This window comes from Sabethes cyaneus, chromosome 2, assembly GCF_943734655.1.
Source record: "Sabethes cyaneus chromosome 2, idSabCyanKW18_F2, whole genome shotgun sequence".
NCBI lineage: Eukaryota > Metazoa > Arthropoda > Insecta > Diptera > Culicidae > Sabethes > Sabethes cyaneus.
The window spans coordinates 216406626-216431958 of record NC_071354.1 but is presented as its reverse complement, the minus strand read 5'-3'; the positions used below and the strand labels follow the sequence as shown (position 1 = coordinate 216431958).

Below are 25333 nucleotides of genomic sequence, written 5' to 3'. Positions count from 1 at the left end.
TTAACCAAGCGACTCCGTTGAAGTCACGAGTGAGTGCTTAACTTCATACCATAATTTTCGCCCATGTAAAGTAAATGGTATAAGACGTCTTAGGTGAAAAAGCATTTGCAGAAAAAAGGGACTGCTGCTGAAAACACATCATTTTTTTACCAACTAACTCCTGATAGACTTTAAAGCTTTAAACCGACCTTTTTCCAGTTTCAGTAGACAATGGGGAATTTCTTTTTCTAACTGTCACCGTCAAGCTCTGATTTATAATTCTTTGAACTCGGCAACCTATCCGTGTTTCGTCTCTAACAACCAACGCTTTCAGCATTCTAAACCAGAAAAAAAAACTCTGTTCAGCTTTTCCCCACGGGACATCGAGGTCATCATCGACCGGGTACCGATAGGTACCGGGTATCGATAGGGTAGAAATCCGATGTTCGGGCCCAGTAGCCTACACATCGCCACGAACGAGAACGGCCAACGATGTATAAACCTCGCAGCTTCCTGAGGGCTTTCTTTTCCAGCAAAGATATCCACGCAGTCACTTTCGAAAACCGGTTATCCGGAATATAACCAACATTCGTTCCCTTCTTCTTCATTAGCATAGAGCCGGGGTAGCTCGTGCTGTTTCAAGCACTCGTCTCCATTCAACTCGGTCTTATTAAGCCACTTTCCTAGTCGTCTCAGAAGTCGCAAATCGCTTTCGACCTGGTCGAGCCATCGTGCACGTTGGGCCCCCCTGTTCCTAGTGCCGGTGGGGTTGTTGAAGAGGACTATTTTCGTCAACCTGCCGTCCGGAATCCTTACGACGTGGCCGACCCACCTTAGCCTGCTAACTTTCGCTAGATGTACGATGGGAGTCTCTCCAAGCAGTGCCTATAGCTCGTGATTCATACGCCTCCGCCACACTCCGCTTTCAGTTTGTACTCCGCCAAATATCGTTCGCAGCACTTTCCGCTCGAACACGGCAAGGGCGCGTATGTCCTCCGTGAGTAGCGTCACGGTTTCAAGTCCATAAAGAACTACCGGTCTAATAAGGGTTTTGTACATTGTTAGCTTCGTGGGGCGGCGTGTGCTTCCTGATCGTAGCGTTTTACGAAGGTTAAAGTAGGCCCGATGTCCCGCTTGGATTCGCCGCTGGATCCCAAGTACACGAACTCCTCTACCACTTCTAGTTCGTCGCCATCAACGGTTACCGTCCGTGGAAGACGCGCGTTTGTTTCCTTTGTTTCATGTATTTAGTTTTCGACTCATTTATTTTTAGCCCAATTCTCCTAGACTTCGCTTTCAATCTGGCGTAGATTGCCTCCGCCGTCGCAAATTTCTTGCTTTGATATCATTATCGAAGTCATCTGCAAAGCCTGGAAGTTGGCTACCCTTCCTCTCGTAAAGATCGTGCCTCTCGTTTCGATGCCCGCTCGTCGGATCACCCCCTCAAGAGCGATGTTGAACTACGTGCAGGATAAACCGTCACCCTGTCTCAACCCTCGCCGCGTCTCGAAGGGACTCGAGAGTGTTCCAGAGATGCGTATGAAATATATCTCTCGATCGAATGTAGCTCTAATCAGTCGCGTCAGTTTGTCCGGAAAACCGTGTTCGTGCATTATCTGCCATTGCTTGTCTCGATCGACTGTATCGTACGCTGCTTTGAAATCAATAAAGATGTGATGCGTGGGCACGTTGTACTCCCGACATTTCTGCAAGAACTGTCGGATAGTAAAAATTTGGTCCGTAGTTGCGCGAGCCCCCATGAAACCCGCCTGATAATTCCCTACGAAACCTTGTGCTATCGGTGACAGCCGGCGTAACAGGATCTGGGAGAGTACCTTGTAGGCGGCGTTTACCAGCGTAATACCGCGATAGTTGTGTAGCTTAAACGCTACGTAGATAAAAAAAAAGCACAAGATGGGTGTGTAGAAGTTTATTACTAAAACTAAAATCACTATCTACAAGTTTTCCTGAATCACACTCTCAACCCCTACATTTTGGATCTGAATCTAGCCCCCACCGGGGGATAAACTTTCTGCACTTTTCACTTGAGTTAGAATTTTTCCTAGTGGCGTTGCCGCCCGTATTTATAGCAGCTTTTAATTGTTCGTAGTAAGAAGTACTAGAACAGTTGCTGAGAAAAACAAAGAGAGAGTAGAGCGGAACTTAAGTTCTATGAGAGTTTCAGTTGGCGCGCGAAACCTCTCACACATGTACTAAGCTAACTCCCATCGCACGTTCGACGTACAATGTTTGTTATTTTCCATGTGCAAACGTTGGCGCTTGCCCCTGAAACTGTCATAGCAATAAACTTTATAACCGCACCGAAAGGTAAAACTTTCGCTGCCGCGGAAGCTTCGGTCAATGTTAACCGTCAATGCTACCGTTGGTCAATGTTACCCGTACTGGGCACTGACGCTGCAGTTGCAGCAGTCTAGCCGATCACCCTTTTTGTAGATGGGACAAACCACTCCTTCCATCCATTCCTCTGGTAGCTTTTCCTCCTCCCAAATCCTCGAACAAACCCAGTGTAGAACCTTTGCTAGCGTTTCTCCGACATGTTTAAAAAGCTCTGCCGGTAGGCGGTCCTTCCCAGCGGCTTTATTAGTCTTCAGCAGCTCGATTTCTCGTTTGACTTCTTGGAGATCAGGTGCTAGGACATTACTATCTTCCATGGGCGCTCCTAGGTTAATTTCCGTTCCGCCTCCTTCTGCGACTTCGCCATTGAGATGTTCATCGAAGAACTGTTTCCATCTGTCGACCACCTCGCGCTCGTTTGTGATTAGATTACCTCCCTCATCCCTATACATGTCAGGTTTCGGTGTGTAGCCTTTCCGAGTTTGGTTCACCTTCTCATAAAACTTGCGCGTGTCATTAGCTCGGAATAGTTGTTCTAATTCTTTACGATCTCTGTCCTCCTTTTGGCGCTTTTTTCTCCTCAGGATCGTGGTCAACTGGTTCCTCTAGCTCGTCGATATTTGGCCAGGTTCTCTCTAGTGGCAATACTTAGATAATTTTTCCAAGCAGTTTTTTCCCCTGGCATTCCCCATCAAACCAATCATTTTGTGTACTCCGAGGGTCAATACCTAGTGCCGGCCTCTCCGATGGCCGAGCGTATTCTGCCTAAACCGTCTTCGAGGTTTGAAGCACCTAACTCCTCGGAAGAAGGCAGTGCCTCATTCAGTATTCGCGCGTAGTTCTCGGCAACTTGCGGGTTATCTAGCTGCCTGATGTTCAGCCGAGGAGGGTGACTTTGACGCGTCCAGTATACGGTGGACAGCTTTGAGCGCACATGTACTGCTACTAGGTAATGGTCAGAATCAATATCCGCACCCCGTCGGGAGCGTATGTTCGTGATATTAGAGAAAAACCGGCCCTCTATGAGAACGTGGTCAATTTGGTTCATTGTACGTTGGTCAGGTGATCTCCAGATGGCTTTGTGGATATCCTTGCGTGGGAAAAAGGTGCTTCGGATCACCAAGCCTCGGGAAGCTGCGAAGTTTATACATCGTTGGCCGTTATCGTTCGTGTCGTTGTGCAGGCTATGGGGTCCTACCACCGGTCTATACATTTCTTCCCTACCGACCTGGGCGTTCATATCCCCGATGACGATCTTGATGTCTCGTGACGAGCAGCTGTCGTACGTTGCCTCCAGCCTCGCGTAAAATGCTTCTTTCTCATCGTCGGGTCTACCTTCGTGCGGACAGTGCACGTTCATGATGCTATAATTGAAGAAATGGCCCTTTATCCTCAATACACACATTCTCTCGTTGATCACCTTCCAATCTATCACGCGATCCTGCATTCCGCCCAACACTACAAAGCCCGTTCCCAGCTCGTTGGTAGTGCTACCGCTCTGGTAAAACTGAACCTTTCCGCCACGGATCTTCCATACCTTCTCTCTTCTGCGGCAGAGCTACAATGCCCAATTGGCCGGGTTCAAGCTGTTCAATCAGCATCCGCCCGCCACCTGCGAAATTTAGCGATCTGCAGTTCTAAGTACCGAGTTTCTACTCCTCGTCCTGGTTCTGTCACCTAGGTTGATGCCGAATATTCCGCTCCGAATTTGCTTGAATTTTGTAAGTTATTTAATTTAGGTGTGTAGCCGTACTGGGGCAACACTACCGAGTTTCGCGATGGGCCTGCCATCTTATAGTGCCGAGACTAACTATACCTCCTTCCCGGTTAGTATACGACCTTAGTTTCCACCGGGGTTGGTTACCCGATCTCCGCTAAGGTTGCTCGTATTCCGGCTGGTACCACGAGGAGTTCGCGATCGGAGTTGCTGGATAAGAAACTAACGATCACTATGGGGTCTATATTCCGCATTATCCAGCCATTTACCAGGCATTCGTTTCCTACGGGGTACCAATTTCGATGCGGATCATTAGCTTAAACATTCGGCAATTAGACAACCCACGATTTGCCGAGAACTACGCGCGCCTACTGGATGAAGCTCTACCTTCCTGGTTTGACGATTAAATCCATCAAGCAAAATATCCAGCATGGCCACAAGGGAGAATTTCGCCAAGTGTGGAATGAGCTATAACTATAACAATTATTCCAAAATAATTACTTGCGCAAATTCTTTGAGAGGTGATCAATAGCAAGAGATTTCAGGGCAGCATACGATAGAGTGCGAACAACTACGGTAGATAATGCACGAGAACGGTTTTCCGGACAAACTGGCGCGGCTTATCAAAGCTACCCTGGAGCGAGTGATGCGCTACATGTGGGTTACGGGGGCACTCTCCAGTCGTTTCGAATCGCACAGAGAGTTGCGACAAGGGTTTGGACTGTCCTGTATGTTATTTTACATCGCTATTGAAGGTGTGGCAAAAGTAACCAACTTCTAGCCTTTGCAGACGACTTTGTCTTCATTACTAGAAACCTTGGGACGGCGGAGGCAATTTACGTCAGAGTAAAAATGGAGGCTAAAGGATGTCCCACATCAAATTGCGCCGCGGAAGAAACGCTGTATAAAATTATCCATTAGGTATTTTCTCTTGAAAATTTGGGTAGAAATAGTTTAGAGTGTATTGTTTTTACTGTATTTTTATCGCTGCGTTTTTCGAAAATTGGAAAAATGACGTCACCCGAAAAGGAACGCCGCGAATTGATTTTGGACAAGCATCTGAAATATCCTCAACTATCTTATCGGGATATCGGAAAACAACACGGAATCGTGCATTCAACTATGAGTCGTGTGGTAAAACGTTACTACGAAGCTCTGAGCATCGAACGGCATTTAGGTAAGGAGAATTTCAGTGCTTCGGTCTGGGATGTATGTATGTATGTATGGGAGTAACCACACCATCACCTCAAGGGTTTCTCATTGTATGCAAGTAGAATTACTGCAGAATCGAATTTATCTTTGTAGCAACTTTCATGTCAATGCTGTTCGTGAAGGACCAAAAGGGGTTGGGTGGATCTATAAGCAATGTCGCTCATATGATTCCACGTGAATATAAGACACTCCTTCCAGCATAGACTTCCGGTGTCTAGATACATAACTTCGCTGTGCCAACTTATCTTGCGTGATAATTTGTATGCTAGAAGGGCGCGTCAAAATCTTCGCCGACCTTATATAACTTGGGCTGAGGCTCCTTCTCCTTCCCCTTTACGATAATGATGGTATATGGCAATGTAATAAAATATGTGTTATATATACATTATATGAAGGTATATGGACAAAAATAGAACAACCTCACTAGCAGTCCTTCGAATGGAATAGAGTTGCATCATTTGAGTTTACATGAGTGCTTCCATTATTAATTTAATTTATTTCTTCTGGAATCCATGAGCATTATTTAAACTTTATTCGGCCCGAGATTTCCCTGTACAGTAGGAGGTGCTTGCTTCATGAGCTAAAACGAAACAGATAATTAAAATAACTTATGTAACAAGGTCGTGTGGCTCAGGCGTCATCCAAACCCGCAGTTTGAGATCAGGCAGTCGGGAACCACCCATCATCGCACCTCTTGGAGTTTGGCTACTCAATAGAACATTACCGGGTAAGGCCACGTGGAGGCGCTAGGTAGGGGCTTGGAATGGCCTCTTTTGCCTTTCCCATTTCATACCCTCCAGTGCTTCGGTCAGGGATTTTCCAGGGTTTGATGTTCCAGAGGAAATAAGCAAGCAGAAACTTTTAAAGGTTGCCAAGAAATACATGATTTGGCAAGCGACCTGCTCACAGGGCCGGCGCTTTCCTTAAGCAAAACAAGCAGTTGCTTGGAGCGCCACTTGGAGGCGCCATTTCGGTTACATTAAAAAAACTGGAGCATTAAATAAATGTGTGGCTAATATAAAACTCTCCTCCTAGCCAGGGCTGTCCTGCACTCAGTGCACCTACTTTGCTTATTTAACTGTAACACCTCAACCAAGCAAAATTCGAAAATGTTATATTTGGGGCATTTATAGAGTCAATTATTATCCACAAGTTTGCTGAACTAAGTATTGCTCTATCTTAAGTATTTACGGTGCACTTGGTGCACCACCCAGTGTGAACTGGGAGTGTGCCGTAAATACTTTAGATAGAGCAATACTTAGTTCAGCAATAATATGGATAGTAATTAACTCTATAAATGCCCCATACATAACACTTTCGAATTTTGCTTGGTTGAGGTGTTACGCAGTTAAATAAGCAAAATTGGTGCACTGAGTGTAGGACAGCCTTGCTTCTAGCACTCTGGATTTATTTTAAATGCCCCGCATTTCGATCGTTGCTCTTCTGATAACGCTTTCAACCGCAATGTTGAATAGCAGGTAGGAAAGACCATCTCCTTGTCGAAGTTCCCTGCGAGATTCGATTGAGTTCGTCAGTCCACCCGAAATTATCACACAGCACTGGATCCCACCCGGCACGTAGCCATGATAAGCCTAGTAAGCTTACCCGGAAAGTCGTTTTCGTCCAGAATATTCCATAGCTTTTGTCAGTTTACACAATCATATGCTGCTTTGAAATCAATTAAATTGAACAGGTGATGCATAGAAACTCCGAATTCGAGGCAATTCTGGAGGATCTGCTGCAGAGTGAAGATTTGGTCCGTTGTAGACCGGCCCTCCATGAAGCCGGTCTGAATCTATTGGCTATTAGCGACAGTTGAAGGAAAATGACTTGGGAAAGTTACATAGTGCTTCAGGATAGTAATTGCTCGGAATCCACAATCCACAATCCAACTTATCGCCTTTCTGGTAGATAAGGTAAATAATGCCGTCTATCCACTCCTTAGGTAGTCGTTCCGTATCCCATATCTAAGCAATCAATTGTTGCAAACAGCTGACCAACTTGTCCGGGCCCATTTTTATAAGTTCCGCTTCAATGCCATTCGTTCCTGCTGCTTTGTTTTTCAGCCGCTGGATGGCTGCCCGTCAACGATGCGTATGAAATGCAACAGAGCGTCTGACTGCATTTCAGTCAAGAAGCTCAAAATTGATCGTTCTTTGCTAGTCCTGATGATACTATTCAGCAATATATGGGACATCGCAACTTTTCCGGTAGACTGGACGCAGGGATATTAGTCGAAGTTCTAATTAGATAAGACTAAACCACATGGTTGGTCTATGTAAAAAGCGTTTGACCGACTCAACCATGAAACCATTAGGCTTAGGAGAGTTCCAGACAAACCAATCCATCTTATCGACTCGTCAACCAAATTGACCTTAACCTTGCCAACAACATTGCCTTACTCACCCGCGTTGCACTAACTAGATGAATTTCGATGAGGTCTCTCTGTCTGTACTGTTGCAGGTTTTGTCAACCATTACCTACGATACATCATTCGAGTGTGGTAGTCTCACATTTAAATCTACACGGTCAATCTCACCAGCTTCCAATAGAAAAAGAAACTTAGCAGAGGTGAAATCAGATCGGAGATACCTTGGGTAGAGAAGCGAACGAAATCTCAAAGAGGCACCCGATTATATTACTTCTTTTATTTTTTTTTCTGCTGTCAGGTCCTTTGGTTCAGCTACTCATCTGATTTATCTACTTTACGATGGCCATCGAACACAAACGCCTCTATTCTACATACAGATCGGAGCCGGATCCGATCAGAAATTGTGCTTCGATCGGAATACATCGTATGCTGTAACACACGTCGATCGGGACGTTTCTGATCGGAATGCAGAATTGAGACGAAATTATATAGTTAGGCAATTTTTATGATAGTATAGATTAAAGTTTATTTCTTACGCACGTCCACAATATTACTATTAAATTAAAATCCTTTGAAACAATTTTAGTCCTACACACTAACAACTGGCTGCGAAGTCTGTCGAACAGAAGCTCAAATTCTGGAAACGAAATGTACCGCCTTTGCTCCGACAAACTTCACAACCAACCGTGTGTCTCCACTAATTACAAACAACTAGCCATCCGTCTCCATACAGCATAATTTGTAAAACAGTTGACTATAACTTTAAAATGTTTAACTGAGAAATAATGTCTTAAAATTAAAGCTAAAATCTAATACAGTACCAGTAAACAAGACGGATGCAGAATGTTAAACGATCTTTATTTTAAATGTACTGTTTACTACTTATGATTTACAATTCTATGTTATAATTGCTATGCTGTCTAAGGACAGATAGTTAAACTCAAATAAATAATGTGAAATAAGCAATATTTTCAGTTCAAATAGCTCATCTTAACAACTACATACCTATCAGGTATAGCGTATTCTAAAAAGTTTTCAAGAAATTTTCATGGTATTTTTGCCAAGGCACAAACTTAAATATATCCAAAACAAAATATTTTTTTGTTGATTCCAACTACAACTAGAATTAATGTCATACATTTTTCTTAATAAGAAAGTGTTTCAACCACTACAACCTACAGCTTCTCATCGGTTTCGATATGTTTAAACAGGTGCATTTTTCACTGTACAATTTCTACGGCTTCCCTAGTGGAAAAACTATTAGGTATAAACTGTTCATTTAATGTCAGCAAAATGTCATCGTAATGTTTTGTTTTTCAAGCTCCCCTTTCCTAACAGCACGGTTCTCTTTTCACCCTTACTCATGACAGCCGCACCTTGTCGGCACTCGAACCGGACGATACCCAAGACCTGAACGACGGGGTAGCATTTCGTCGTCGTTTCGAGTCACTTTCACCGGTATGGTCAGCACCAGCACCACCTGTCGTCGCATGTTCCTGTCGCTTACCGCGTTCCTCGCGAATCTTTTCCCGCAAGGACCGCAGCTTGCTGGGACTGATTAAGCTGGAATCGGAAAGTCTCTTTCGACTTGAGGGGCTTTGTGCTAGCACCAGAAAATTGGTTTTCTTTTTTTCACTGCCAATGCGTGGAAACAGTTCCAACGAATGCCGGCGGGTTGCGGGATAGGACAGATTTGCCACTTCTGGTTTCTTCTGTTTGATCTTGTCTTCCTGTTGTTTGTTTCTAGCATTGGCACGGAGTTTAGATTTGGGAAATAGAGCTCCATTGACCATATCGATGGTAAGCTGGGACAGTATACTCTGCATTCGTTTCGATGGTTTGCATTTAGGATTCTGATTATTTCCATCTTCGGAGGACTCGATTAGGAGAACTTTTTTATCATCTTCAGATGTTTCCTTGGCATCCTTACAGTTTTCATTCACAGGACCTAATACTTTTGATTCGCAAGAATCGACGGTACTAGTTGAACCCAAGAATGCTTGAACGTAATCTTCATCGCCTTGCTGGCTTACATTGCGACTGTCAACCACGACCATAGTACTATCGCGTCCACTGGAAGCAAAACTTCCTTTGCTCGAAGATGGAGATGAATCAACAACTTGTTTTTCTGCGGAATTCCCACAAGTTGCAGCCGCCGTTCTTAAATTGTCATTAGCTTGAGCATTTATTGTAACCGTGCTTAATGGTGAAATGGTTGAGTTCGATAACTGCTCAACAGTATCGGAATTTTCCACTTTAATTCGTATTGGCAACAGACGAGTTTCCTCCGTTGGTACCGTGGGTATAGTTTGGTTAGCGGAAACCTCTAGCACCGAAGACGAAACTGAATTAACCCTCTGATTGACGCGGTTGGACTCAATGGCCCGTCCGGTAACTGGCGCATTCGAAACTCGATTGCTCTGAAAGGAGAGTGGATCCTTCATGATGTCGATTCCGTTCTCGATCAAATATTGGCGCAACTTGGTATCGGATTCAGTAGCCTGTCGCTTGAAGTTATAGGCCACATTCAGCTGAACAATGCACAAATCACATATCATCGGAGGAAGGTTTTCCGCTTCATCGATCTATAAAATATACCAATACATTTTAAGATTAGGTAGATGATTTTCCAAGAAATCGCTTCGTTCAAAGCATTGGTCATTGTTCACTTACCTTCAACAGTGTTACGTAGCGCAGCTTTTCCGAAATTCGGTTCAGTGACGAAACATTATACAGGGCGTCAGGGCGAACTGATTTTTGAAATATGTGCCGAGAACCCTCGGTAAGACATATCCGACATATTTTCAAAAGATTTTCGTTCATTTTTCTATGGTGTTATGTTATCCAAAACAGGAATACTACAGCAGTGACGGAATGCACTTGAAGTCTAAATACCGATGCAGATAATACACTAAACGGACAACTGGTGCTGTTGCTCGCCTTGCTCTCCAAAGATGGTATGTATTAGATTTTTCACTCTTCTATGCTGCACTGTCCCGTTGTGCTCGTTTTTTTGCTTACGGGGCGAAACACAACGCGAAAGATATCCTAAGTTTGACTGGAAAATGGCGCGTTACTTTTCATTCGTTGATTTCTAGGAAAATCTTCAACTATTCTACACTGGCAAATAACGAAAACGTCTCTTCAACCAATTAAGAACCTTTTTAGCACTTTACAACCTACTTACGCACATTCCTTCACAAACTTTTTACTTCATTACAATTCCATTCAACTAAACTGTGCTTCGCAGTTTGCACAAAATCTTTCTAGACAAAGTTTTTAGTTTAACGTGAGCAAAAGCAAGAAGGAAGTATTTTTACTTTTATCGTCACCCACAGAATGACAGTTCATTAGGGGATTTTTTGCAAGTGCAAACAGGCTATGAAATCTCTTGTGGCTCCATCGTTCCATCCTACTTCGTCAAAGCCAATCACTCACACAATCATAAAAATGTTCTTTTCCTTTTCGAAGCAGAATATTGGATGCCAATCTGACGATCTCGCTTTGTCATTGAAAATAGCACGCAAGTGCGAAAAAGATGTTTGTAGCCACATGTTTCTGTTTCACGCGCAGTTCTATCAGCTGTCTCAGCAAGCCCTGCGGTTGGGAATGTTGACGAATGGAGTTAAACCCACCCTCACGCTCATTTATTTTAACTCTAAATTGAGTAAAATTTAAGTTAGAATTAACAAAAGAGCGAATGTCGCAAGCGTAAACAAACTGAGTGAGGGTTGATTTTCCTATGCTGGCCCAGCAAAAAATAACTCTCACTCGTTTTGTTTACATTTTCGACATTCGCCCTTTTGTTAATTCTATCTAGAATTGTACTTAGTTTCGCAAAATGTGGACCTACTCCGAATAGAGTACACAGCAAAAAATTTGATGACAATATTACATCAAAACGATGCACATCACTCTTTCCGACCGTTTGTTGAATATTACACGAATATGCTTTATTTAGAATGATGTACACAAAATCGTGTAATGGAAACGACACGTAACGACAAAGTTGTAAAAAAAATCGATGTACTTAACAACGACGTAATGACCAAAATGTAAAAAAAATCGATGTACTCAACAACGACGTAATGACAAAGATGTAGAAAAATCGATGTAAATGACAACGACGCGGATTTCTTTCAAATAATTTGATTTGATTGAATTATTTATTATTTTTTATTAATTATTTGATTATTTAGTAGTTCATTGTTTAAACAATAACCAGCAAGCTTACAGGATAGCGCGAATTCCAACTTTTGCTTTGTCTTTCGTGGAGCCTTTTTCTTCGAGCTAGACTCTTAGTCGCTACCACGTTGGAAACCTGCGAAAAGAATAGAATTTGATGAGTTTTGAAACGACACACTGATAATAATAGCACTCGCTTTACCTTGTACGCGTTTGAACCGTTGCTAGCCGGCCCCCTTGTAGTCATCGGCGTCGTTTTTTTTCCTTTTACATGCGAATTTACATTACTGGGAGTGTAGCTGCGGACAGGTAGTGGCGATTTGTGACCCCACCCATTGGTTTTTGGTGATGATTTTCGCGATCGGATCCGAACCATCGCCCTGACGTCCGTCACAATCAACTACGCGTTGATCAGCACGATATGGATGTGCAGCTTCTAACGTCATGGTTGCCCGAGGCTTACATTTGCACCTAGTAGAAAATATACATAGACAATAAATAACTAAATTCTTAAATAATTACTGATTGGATTGAAAATATTTTTTTGTTGGAAATAAAAAAAATAAATCTATACCTATAGGCAGTGGTTGGAGAATTCGCGAAAAAGTGATCATTTGAATCGATGAACATCCCTCATGAACATACACTATTCGCCTGCCTCGCCGATAATGCACGCATCAGCTTTGAATTTTATCACGAACAGAACCTCAATGTGAATATCAGAATTCGTTCAAAAATTGAATATTGAACATTGAGTGTGTTCGATTTTTTGGATACAGAATGCCCGGGGACGTCGGAAATTATTCAAAATAATATTACCACGTACAGAGAATAGTTTAAAGTAGTGTTAGTGGCTTTACAAGCAGCAAAAAGCGTCCAATCGCACTTTTGCGTTGCTCACGATATTCGTATATTCAGCGATGCTACGAAGCGTGAGTGTATGTTGCTCATTGTTATAGGCGAATTGAACCACTCGCGTAGCTGTTTTATCATGATAAAAACCGTTTGCCGATGCTCGGCGTATCTATTCATTTTGCGAGTTTTCCAACCTCTGCCTATAGGTAAAATGGATTTCTGTCTGTCTGTCGGTCGGTATGTTCCTTATAGAAACGAAAACTACTGAACCGATCGGCGTGAAAATTTGCATGCAGGGGTTTTTGGGCCAGGGAAGGTTCTTATAATAATTATAGACCCCTCCCACCACTAAGAGGGGCGGCTCCCAAACATGTGAAATAGAAATACAAATTTTCTCATAACTCGAGAACTAATCAAGCAAATGGAATCAAATGTGGCATGTGGGGATTTTTGGAGGCAAGAATTATTTCCATGACGAGTTGGGACCCCTCCCCTTTTAAGAGGGGGGGATCCCATACAAATGAAATACAAATTTCAACATAACTCGAGAACTAATCAAGCAAATGCAACCAAAATTGACATGTGGGGGAATGAATCATCTAAGGTTGAACTCCTAAGAAAACTTGCAAAACTCGAGATTGTGACAAAGATCATTCGAGATTCATGATTTATGTACAAGACAGTTTAATTTGTGGCAATACGAAGTTTGTCGGGTAACCTAGTAGATAAATAAATAAAACATTTTTTTGTTCGACTATTTAGTCACTTTAACTTTGGTCATTCGCGACATCGGCGGGATTGGGTGGGATTTGAACTCGTGTCCTCCGCGCCTTCTCGGCTTCGCAACAGTGCCAGCTGCAGTGCCACGATGCCACGAACCATTTTCGTGGTTCTAGCTGTTCGAGCAGCACCCTGTCGTCAACCATGAAATTTAGCGATCTATAGTTCCAGGTATCAAACATTCAATCTATGACCTTATTTAGTCGGTTTTGTCCATGCCGAGTGCTTCTAATTGAATTTTCTTGACTTTATAGTAATTTGTCGCTATTACTACAGAGTCTCGTGATGGAGCATGTTAACAAAAGTAATTACACTAAGATCGTTAGTCTTAGGAGAAAATTTATTATTTCAACTTTCGTGTATATGGCATTAGAGTCGCATTCATAGTAAGCGAGTCCAAAACAAGTTAGCGTAGTGTTGAACAAAGTTATAGAGCATTTTGAGTAAACTTTGCCGAAGAATTAAAATCCCTATAGTTTATCGTTGATATGCTGGGAGAGTTTATAGTTTTTTGGTCGGCGAGGACCCTAGAAATTCATTTTTTCTTCAAATCTCCTTTCTATTTCTTTCTATTTTTCAATTCCTTCCGATCGAACACGCTAAGTCCGCGAATTAAATCCGTCGGCAAGCTGGAGCGTTCGAAGCACGCTCATGGTGGCTTACGGGGTACGCGATCGCAAGAGAGCCTACTCTCCAATCATGCTGTGATGTACACCATCTATCTTTCTTGCATCGGTGCAATCGGAATGGTCCCGATATATGCCTCCGTTCTCGGCCGAAGACATTGCTTCCAGGTGCACGGCGGTCCTCACAAGGAGCGGTACTATAGCTGCGGATCTCGCCTGAAGTGGGATCTTTGGATACACAGTTTGCGAAAAACGATTGCACCTAACGCTGAGAATACCAGGCGAATGGACAACTCACCCAAAATGTGGGTGTATGAAGCTAAAGCATTACTACCGAAGAAATGAGTTGAGTACTTCAACTCTCCGGACATGCCGAATATAAACGTTATAACGGTTAACGTTAACCAAGGCGAAAAAAACGAGAAACTGGTGCGCTGCGTGAAAATCCCAATTTACGAAATAACCTCCCGGACATTCTTTGAAGATTGGTACCCGATCATAGCGGAAAAGCACGATAGTATGAGCAAAAACTCTTCTAAAGAACTCATTCCTACGTTAAGGATAAAGTGTCGCTTTCAAAGCATAGATATTCTTCCCATTGAAGTTTACCAGGAATTTCTGGATTACCTGAAGGAAAATTATAAGATTGTGAAATCTTGAACCTGTGATTGGCGTGAAAGCTAAAAACTACAAGGTATGCAGCCCTAAGGGTTCTTCTTCAAGGGAACTTCATTGCCAAAGTTGCTCATTGCTGTGTTTTCATGCCAGTGAAATGTTTTTAAACGTTCTTTTTCTTTTCGTCCGGATGAATTGAATCCCACAACTGCGCCCTTTTGCACCGATTTTTTCAGAAATTTGCAGCAAGCGAAGTTTCCAATTACATTACTTGGCAGCCATATTTGAAATTTTAAACTGGTTGTCAAAGTTTGACAATGAGATTCCTTTTTGATGAATCTCAGGCACACACCCATATGCATATATACTGTAAATACATTATCTGAACAAGTGTGATATTTACCACGCGCACTGCAGCGACACTGGCATTCTATATATATTGATTATACTGTTTTACTAGTTTACTTTCACAGCTTACCGCTTGCTATATAGCAAAAAATATGGCACATACGCAAAAATTTCTGTTTCATTTGATGAGAGTCCTTATCTTCCTACCACAGAGGCGAGGGGTCTCAAACCTTCATAAAATAAATTCATGCTTCCAAAAACTCTCACATGCCAAATTAGGTTCCATTTGCTAGTTTTCGAGTTATGAGGAAATTTGTATTTCATTTGTATAGGAGTCCCCCCCCCCCAAATTTGGTTCCATTTGCTTGATTAGTTCGAGATTTATGTGGAAATTTGTATTTCATTTGTATGGATGCCCCCCCCCCCCTCTTAGAAGGATAAGGGGTCTCAGTACACCATAGACAAAATTCTTACCTCCAGAAACCCCCACATTCCAAATTTGATTCCATTTGGTTGATTAATTCTCGAGTTATGAGGAAATTCGTATATTGTTTGTATGGGAGCCCCCCTTCCTAAAGAGGGGAGGGGTCTCAATTTATCATAGAAAAAACCTTGCCTTCTGAAACCCCTACATTCCAAATTTGGTTCCATTTGCTTGATTATTTCTAGAGTTTTGAGAAAATTTGTGTTTCATTTGTATAGGAGCCCCCCTCTTACGCCCCCATTAAAATTGCTCGTTTACCGATTGGTCATTTTATCTATCCAACGACATATAAATTGTTCAGTTTCGTTCAGTAGTGTAGCAGGTATTAGCATTTGAAATCTTTCATTCAAACGTTACACTTCTATTTTCGTTTTCACAAGGTGCTACCCAGTCCCAGTATAGTAAACAAAGACATAGTCCTACGTCAAAAAACATAGGACAAGCACTGGTTTTGCTGATGCACGCACAGGGCATGGCAGCAGCATTCTGACCGATGTTGCTCTAGATTTGCTGCGCGTAGGCGACCAACGGTAAACCCGTAGAGGCGATTAACTTTCCACTAAGAGTATGGAAGCTTTTCTCAAACTGACCGGAAAACAGTACCTACAGGACACTCTCTCTGCTCCTATATCGGATATAATCTCCTCAGATCGCGATTGTTAAACAGATCCTTCAAAGGCAAATGGCTTCTTGTCCCGTCAGCAGCAAGCATTGAGAAATGTGGTGAAAACTGCTTGGAGCAGTATTGTTGACAGCGGCAAAAACTTTCCAATGCAACTGAGATTGCTTCTCAACATTGCGCGAGCGATTGCAGTTACTCGATCGTGAGGATATGGCTGACAATCTGATCTGTGCGTCAATTTTCCTACGCTTTCTCTGTACAGCGATTCCGTCACTTATTCTTTTCAATTCAACATCACTGAGCTTCCCTTCGTGCGAGCAACCCGTAATTTGACGCTTTTCGCAGACTCTTTAAACGTTGGCCAATTTCTCGCGCTTCTAAGGCAAGGAAAATTTCATGGAATTCCTCAATGATTTTCTAGAACAGGAAGCTCCCTGAATGAAACAAGTTTTTCACAGTATTTTAACCCGTACCCAATCCCCACTGCATTCTTGTATGGACTGGCTACATTGACCGAGACAAACAGCCCACGACTCTGAACTCTACTTGCTGAGAGCATTCAAAAGTTTCCAACATCAAAATAAAGAGATGCTCTTCCGGCGATTCAAGAAGCAATCACGTTTGCTAAGGATACCATCAACTTCATCACCACTCAGCAACAAAAAGAATCACACTCAAAATCAGAACACAGTAATTGTATATTTAGTAAAGCTAGGCTAGGAATGAATCGGGGTGCCCTGACACCAACTTCGCTAGAGAATAATATCTTCCGTTATAACGATCTGACGGTTCAACCGCTGTTGAGCCAAAACCAAAGTATGAACCCTCAGCAACACTCGTACACCTTAAGTATGAATTCTGCTATTTCAACGTAGTCAGTGCAAATATTTAACATCACAATGTTTTCAGTACCAATTCCAACGAGAACAAACATCACTACCCAATTACACTCAAGTCTTTTTTTACACGGTTTGTTTTTTTCGATTACTCGAAAACGGTACAGCTAAAGAACTATTTACAATCTACGTAAGGAATGTCGAGCTACTCCCAAATATATTGAGAAATAAATGAATGGTCTCTAAGTAACCCCGTTCTCAATACTCAAAAAACTAAACCGTGTAAAAAAAAGTACTTGAGTGTAGCACTATTCGAAACTACGGAACCGTTTCGCACTATTACTAAATACCTAGTAATAGTAATTTTATCAATCAATGAACAGCCATTTTATTAATGACAGAAAGAATATTTTTGCAAAATATTAATTCGTACTCACTTACCATACATGTCCGACTTAAAACTAAGCCCAGTCAATCATCTCACACCTCACCCTCCTCTAGTCCTCAATCGCAATCGCCCTCCGAGAGCATCCCAGGGCGCCAACCTGCCCGGTATGAACACAACCGATCCGGACGTCCGGATGGACTACATCGATTGTATGTTTGGTCAGTTCATCGGAGCTAATGCCGGGTTGGTTACTACCGGTAATTTTGATACCCGCAATCTTATCCGATTTGCTGGGTTGATGATGGTTCCTTGATATGGGTTTGCTGCTGGTTGCAACCAGTAGGGCCAAAGATTGTGGTGGCTCTACCAGGATCGGAACAATCGGAATGACTTTTCCATCGACCGGCTTCACTGTACCTATAATCGTACCTGACGTCCGGTTCATCGATTCGTTGTTGCTTTTACTAAATTAATATTAAAGGATGATAAACCACTCAATAAGGATGATAAATGCTCAATCGGGTATTTATTTTATTTGTAAACTCACACGAAAGATGAAAACAAACAACGCGAACAATATTGAAAAGAGAAAATTCGGAAAATTCCTGTCTTGAACTTCGTACAAACGTTACGAACAGTCCGAACAGTCAAAACCAAAACCGACAAAACGCGTGCGAGGCGTGCGAGATTGCCGTTGCCAGCAGTAAAAGAGATTTCCTAAACTGCTCGCACTTACAGCAAATCTCATGCCGAACTGTCAACGAGTGATGTGATGACAAAAGCAAAATTATTTCCCTCCCTTTTCCACGTAATCACAATCAGTGTTGCTATTTTCATTTGAAATGCAGTAAAATGCCGCCCATGTGGCGTAAAATAGCGGGCTGCGCGCATAATATTACACAAATTGCACGTAAATGATGATGTGCACCATTTATGTGTAATATTACATCAATTTGTGTATAAATTTTACGTCGAAACTGTGATAATATTACACGAAGTTGATGTACCAAAAAGTGTATGTAATTTTACACGATTGTAGGGAATATCACATGATGTTGTAATATTGTAACAGATTGCGTGGAATATTATGTTTTTTTTCTGTTTACATCTAATTTATGCGTACATCGTTAAAATTCCGTCATTTCCGATTACAATTTTTTTTACTGTGTAGTTATGCTGTTACTCACTTTTGAGTATAGGTACATGTCAAAGCTAAGTAGTTCTTACTCACTTCTCATTCCACATGAATTAACCAAACTGAGTATCTTTTACCCATTTCTGTTATTTCAACTCGGTTTGTTTACGCTTGCGACATTCGCCCTTTTGTCAATTCTAACTTCATTTTTTGAAAAATCCATCAAAAACGCGAAATGCAAGAATCTTGTAAACAGTTTGCAAATAAAACTCTGGCAGTGACCTGGCAAATATTTATGTCAACTTGTTGCGAGTGTCAATCGCAATTGAGCTTGCTGACGTTTATCGTACGCACACATCGACGCGCGATTTGTTGTTGCTGTTGTTAGATTTTACATTGATTTTACACGTTTGTTTTTGTTTTCCCCCAGTTATACCCCGGTAAAAAAACATACGTTTGAGTGATAAACGATAAGTTTTTGTAGCCTTTTGCACTGGGCTTAGCAAGCTCTATAAATTGACACAAATAATTGACAGCTCCCTGCAAGGATTTTACTTGCATGCTCTTTGCAAGTTTCTTGCATTTCGCGTTTTTGATGCAATTTGCAATATTTTATATTGTGTACACCGACGAACCGACATGACATCCCATACATTTTTCATGAAAAACTTGTGTCCGAAAATTTTGAATCAAAATACGTTAAACAGTAAGGGCCCAGACACAATACATACGGATTTTACTACGTTGCGGAAATTTGACAGAAAACCCATGTAAAACCTGCCAAATTGCCGCAACGTAGTAAAATCCGTATGCATTGTGTTTGGGGCTTAACACCATCTGCACAACGGATCACTATTTCCCAAGCAACCAAAAGTTCGAATATTACTTGACACGCGAACTCGAAAGTTCATAATTAGTTCAGATTAAGTTCCCTGGAACTTTCTTGCTAATTAGTAGTGTATATCAAGTATACGTGGAACTAAATGCTTTAAGGGGATCCCTAAAGGGGCTGCAATATGGCAGGATAAATGGCTGCCGCTTGATTTACGCACAGGTCTGCGCCTTAAAAATGCATCTGTGTTGGTAGTCCCTACTTTCGCAATATAGTTCGTGTGTCCAGTTACATTATAATTATTTGAAATGTGTCTCTCCACATATCGACCCGCTATACATGAAATAACGTGTGGCAAAGTATACCCAGTAAACCATTTGGTTTGTATATCTCGATTGCAACTGAGATGTACGAAATCATATCTGAACGAAAAAGTTATATTTCACGCCATATAAGAACATATATGTACCAAAGTGGAGGCGATATACGTGCGAAAATTTTGACAACTATTTGTAATTCTATTTTGCGTAGTTTTTATAACACGCAACTAAATACTCCTGAATATATGATTAAGATATAATCAAATATTGCAATTGTCTATCCTGCTTTATAATTCACAGTCATGAATTGTATATGAAGATACGCACGACTGCAAAACAACTTATTGTTCACTTCGGTTTGACATACTCTAATCATTATACAATTCCAATGTGAAATTGACATGAAAACGATTTAATGGGAACTTTCTATTACGATTTTGTGTTATCTGGGTACTCGCTATTTCAAAATAAATCAATTCTATTATACCGCGCGTAGCATGCACAAACATTCTGTAATTGTATAGTTTTGAATGAATAATAATAAATTTGTTGGTGCACGAAAATTGCAACATCCGCGATTTCTGAAAAACCGGCAGCACGGTATCCGATCTGTCATTGACGTGGTTATAGCAGCCCGGTGTCACCAATACACTCTCACATATGATTTGACAGTACCCCCATACTGATGGGCCCCTCGTTGCTGGGCCCCAAACAACAATGGCCGCTCCCACGAATGACACTTCCAATACCAACCTATACAAAAAAAACGTAGCCAACATAGAGCGGGCCCAAGCTGACAGCTTCATAGATGGGCTCAAGCTGACAACCGAGTCGGATGTGTAAATTGTTAAATTTTGTTAGTTTTAGTTCGATTTTAGTCAAGGTTTTAGCATCACATAGCCAATTTCAGGCAGACAATTAATGCGAAATACATGAAACTGTAAAAATGGTTAGATAAATTCGTTTTGTGAAATCGCATTGCGTTTGCCGCCTTTTTCATGTGAGCAACGAAAATGTGACGTCATATCAGCCCCCTGGCCGCTCCATATATTTTCTATGAAATGATTTCCCGCCCAGTGTTTTGACGTTTCAAATTGCAGTCATAGAAAAATGGCGTCGTGCCGGGGGGTCGGGTTATAGTCAGCGGAAAAAACAACAATCAAAATGCCGCAACAAAAACTGACTCAGTTTGGGGAGAAAAACAGCCTACCAGATTCAATAACTGATGGTAAATATCATTTTGATAAGTGCTCTTTTATTATGTCATATTCGATCTATTTCAGATTTCCAGATTTTCGTCCGGACTGCCGGGATCATCAAGCTTCGACGTACAAAAACGCGTATCATCGAAATACCGGCCGTACAATCTAAACAGGTCAGTTCACAGGATTGCACTTGCAGTGCTTGCCTAAAATGGATAATATTTTATGAAGCAAAAGGTAGTGAAACTGAGACTGCTCCTCCATCGCAAGTAAATAAATCATTGGCAGAACAGGACATTCTGAACACTTATAGCAAAGTTCACAATTTGAAGCTGCTAAAGAAAACTATCAGAAGGCGTAAATATGCGGAATTGTTTCCTCTCATTGTCGAGCAAAAACAAATCACAACTGCTCCGAGAATGCAGTAAGTAAAGATATAGCTTTTACAAAATAGAAAACCCTACCAACATATATTTTAGATTATATGCAATTGATGGCGACAAATACGCACAGGTCGACGTATTACATTGGAAAAAGCTCGAGGGACGACGAATAATAAATCTTGACCATACTTTGAAATGGCTACTTCTAGCTCAAGCTACACATGCTAGAGAATGCTTTGGACTTTGGTGCCCAATCGGCGAAGACATTGAAGAAATGCAATCGACCATTTATATGCAGTGCAACGTTTGTAAAAAGTTTCTTTGTGGAACTTGTGAAGGCTCAACAGATAAATCTCGCTTACGATTATGTGCCAGTTGGGCTACGTTGTGCTCGGGAGGAAACTTTACTATGTCTCAAGAATTGTTCTCTTTTCTAAACATACCTTTTATGAACAGTTCTGCATATTCAAAAGATGAAATGGCGATGGATGATACTATTGAGACTGCTCTCACAGTATTTCTAAATGCTGCTATCGAACAAGAGAAGGATGCAGTGAGTAGAGCTTACGCAGCAAGGTTTGCCAATCTGAAATGATTCAACAATTGACTCTTGCTGTGCACTGGATGGTTCGTGGGGGCAACGTAGCTACGGCCATAGATATAGTTCTGCTTCAGGCTGCGCTGCAATTATTGGCTGGCGTACCAAAAAAGTATGTTTCGTTCGATGCAGAAATAAAAGATGTACTGCTAGATGTACTGTGTGTCTCCGCAAAAATAATTCTCAACAACAGCAAAAAAAAGCAAACATAAATGCTATCGCAATTTTTCTGGTCCTTCTGGAGGAATGGAGCCAAGCATTGTAATTCAACAATTCAAAGAAGTTTTCGAAAAGGGACTGAGATTCACTACAGTAGTAACTGATGGAGATTCGACCACTGTAGCCAAATTAAAAAATGAGTGCGTTTATAGGCACGAAATAAAGCAACAATTATGTTGCAATCATACGACCAAGAGCCTTGGGGAAAAACTACGTGATGTAAAATTATTAACAACATGTCTTGAATAATTAAAATAATTTTAATTTATATTTTAGATCAAATGCCCCAAACATCTTTCGGATATTTTTTCCAAGTCGATTGAAAGGATCACAAGAGATGTGCGATGCGCTATAGTTCATTGTGCCGCTGAAACAAATGGTGACGACGTCGAGGGTTTACGTAATGATATTAGAAACACCCCATTCCACGTTTTTGGATGTCATGAAGAGTGCCGATCCTATTTCTGTAAATATAAGAATGAAACTGATGAACATAATAATATAATACTTGAACTGAAAAAAAATGGAGTATGGGATCATATACTAATTGCTGTGGAGCAGATGGCTGCTAAATCAGAATTTATAAATGAAAATAAAACTAGCAACTTGTAAGTTCAACTTGATAAAACACCAAACCAAACCAACTTTTACAAACTACTTTTTCAACTTATATTAACTTATATTCGTATTATCATTTATTTTTAAGTACCTAGCTATTTATTCAAAATCCATGAAATTTTAGTATCTATTTCATTGTTTCTCTAGGGCAGAAAATTTGTTTAGCAGGCTATGCAAGTATAATATGGGGAAAAGAATAGACACTATGAGCCGGGGATCATATCAGCGCAGAGTACCCTACAACATAACGAAGGGTACGGTTGGCATAAAAAAATCATGAAATGTTTTACAGGGTAAAGTCCTGGATACTGGATGGAAAAAATGATGGCAAATAAAAACAAATCTTTACAGAAAACAAGGGCGTATAAGAATAGTTCTAATTGCTGCAGACGGTCGAAATTGTCATATGATGGCATAGATTTAGATTACGGAGAAAAAGCAATAGAAACTATGGAAAATCAAAAGAAACCGTTTGATGCAACTGAAATAATAAATAAGTACAAGCACAGAGAACAGACATCCAGGCTGGCATACCCAACCTGTGTAAATTTTTGTAACGGCCATTTCGAAATAACCCCTCGTTCACGTTAAAGTTACCCGAAGTTACCCCTCGCATTTGTTGGTTTGGCGATTCGTTTGATGGCGGCGCCACCCGCAAGCATCTGTCAAAACTGAAATCCAATATATTTCTTTCCCTTTTTTATTTATGCAAAAACCAAAAAAAAACATCAAAAGCTCATCAGTAAACAAACCGAACGAAGGGAATGGTACAAAGGTTTGTTGATACTATCGAAACTAGTGTGGTATCGATAGTATCGTCAAACTTCATTGTTAGAAATGATTTGCGATTTGTGACACACACGTAGCAAAATTCGGTCTTCTTTTGATGTTATCGTGTTGTTATGCTAATCATCATTATTATTACTGTTGATGTTTGACTAGTTTTGTTCGAAATAGTATCCGTCAGATCATCGATAAATAGCCCCGTAATATCGATAGTTATTTCAAGTGTTATCTCTCATCGTTAATTGACGGAAATACTTGACGGTGATTGACAGTCAATTTAGTTTGGCGATTCGTAGGCTAGGCGGCGTTTGATAACTGTTGTAATTTTAACGGTTTTTCGTTTGAATTTTTACACAGAAAATTACGAAAAATTTGTTCTAGCTTGGATGTCTGTTCTCTGTGCTTCAAATAAAACACATTCATTAAAACACCTGGGCAGTAAATGCCCAAGTAACAACGGTAGCTGAATTCCAAGAGCAATGGCTGTTTACGGGTTGGTTTAAGGCGATCAAAGCTGCTAAAGTAAGCACTCAAATGGTATTTAAATAAGCGATGTTTAAGCTACTTTAAGTTTTTCAAACCAGTTCTCTCCCAAAAGCTGATAAAAAAAAAGCTTAATAGCGGATTTTTCTGCTAAACAATCTGCTTCTAAACAGCCATAAACATCAAACCGTTTTACGGCTGCTTAAAGGTGTTCAAATGTAGAGTGGAAGCTTTTCATTATGCTCACAGCTTTCAAACTACTTCAGGGCTGCTTAAGGGTGTTAAAGTGGCTTTACAAACTTCTACCAAGTTTTCTTTCGGCTCACAGCACACATACTGTCAGATCATAGAATTTCGCAATTCGGCTGACAGCAAAAGTTTGTCAGTTATCGACATTATCGACTACTTCAAGCTAGGCGGGCTAGGCTTCAGGTGTAAAGATATTCTCACTGTTTGTTCTGCAGATGCAAATGGGGCGGATCATACGGTGAGTGCTTATGGATCAAAAGATGGCGGGTTCAATTCAATTCCCGGAAAAAGACATGCGTTTCTAATTTAGCTAGCTTATACTTATACGAATTAAAGTTATTCGAAAATAAAAATATCGCGTTCGACAATGTTCACGGCAAAATAAAAATGACGCATTCCATTTTTTTAAATTTAAAAATAGATTTTTTTGGCTGGAAAAGCAGATTGCAAAACTATTTCTCGCTCTAAAAATAGAATTTACAGCATTGCGCAAATTGGCTATTTAAAAGCGCAAAAAAGTTTATATTAACCTTCATTGCAGCTTCGAAAGCAGCTATTAATTAGCCTGAACCACTGACGAACTGACATGACACTTAGAAGAAAATCCTTTAAAAACCATCGTCCTACACATTTTGCTTGCACACTAGCACCCTCTGTTATGCATGTTGCGGAGTAGCTTGCATTTGCAGGGTTTTATGCTGTAAGGTTTTGTACATTTGAATGGTTTTATACTGAAAACTCAAAGCAACACTTGCGCGCCGCGGTGTGGCCATTTTGCGAAACATGCTTTTTTGAAAAATGAGTGGTTTTTGATTGGACGATGGAATTATCGCGAGTGTCTCGTCTGTTTGTCTGTGCCTGAACCTTGATAAAACCACCAGATTTAGATGTTTAAGAGCTGAAAAAAGGTTTTTATTTCCAAACCTAAATCACAGACTAACAGACGTAACACTGAAGCCTCATCCCATCGTCAACAAAGACGATCATTTCAAATTTTCCCTTAAGCCAACACTCAAACAACAGTCGCCGCGTGAGAAAGCCGCTCGCCTACGCTGGCGCTGTTGTCAGATAATATACAAGTAAATTTATAGTATTGCTAAATTTATAGCAACTTACTCTGCGTAGCGCGAAGACT

At 41.1% G+C, this 25333-nt stretch overlaps 1 protein-coding gene and 1 long non-coding RNA gene across 2 annotated transcripts; both read right to left on the bottom strand.

The window, feature by feature from the left end:
• Nucleotides 1-8195: 8195 nt before the first annotated feature.
• LOC128737052 (uncharacterized) lies at nt 8196-10890 on the bottom strand. Its single transcript, XM_053831599.1, has 3 exons — nt 10822-10890; nt 10308-10682; nt 8196-10219 (listed from the first exon to the last, which is right to left on the bottom strand). The coding sequence occupies exons 2-3, from the start codon at nt 10455-10457 to the stop codon at nt 8996-8998; spliced, it is 1374 nt and encodes a 457-aa protein (XP_053687574.1). The 5' UTR covers nt 10458-10682; nt 10822-10890; the 3' UTR covers nt 8196-8995.
• Nucleotides 10891-11846: 956 nt separating this feature from the next.
• Nucleotides 11847-12525, bottom strand: LOC128737967 (uncharacterized). The gene is made up of 3 exons (XR_008412064.1): nt 12394-12525; nt 12022-12290; nt 11847-11955 (listed from the first exon to the last, which is right to left on the bottom strand). It is a non-coding gene; the product is annotated as an uncharacterized LOC128737967 (long non-coding RNA).
• Between the last annotated feature and the right edge of the window lie 12808 nt (nt 12526-25333).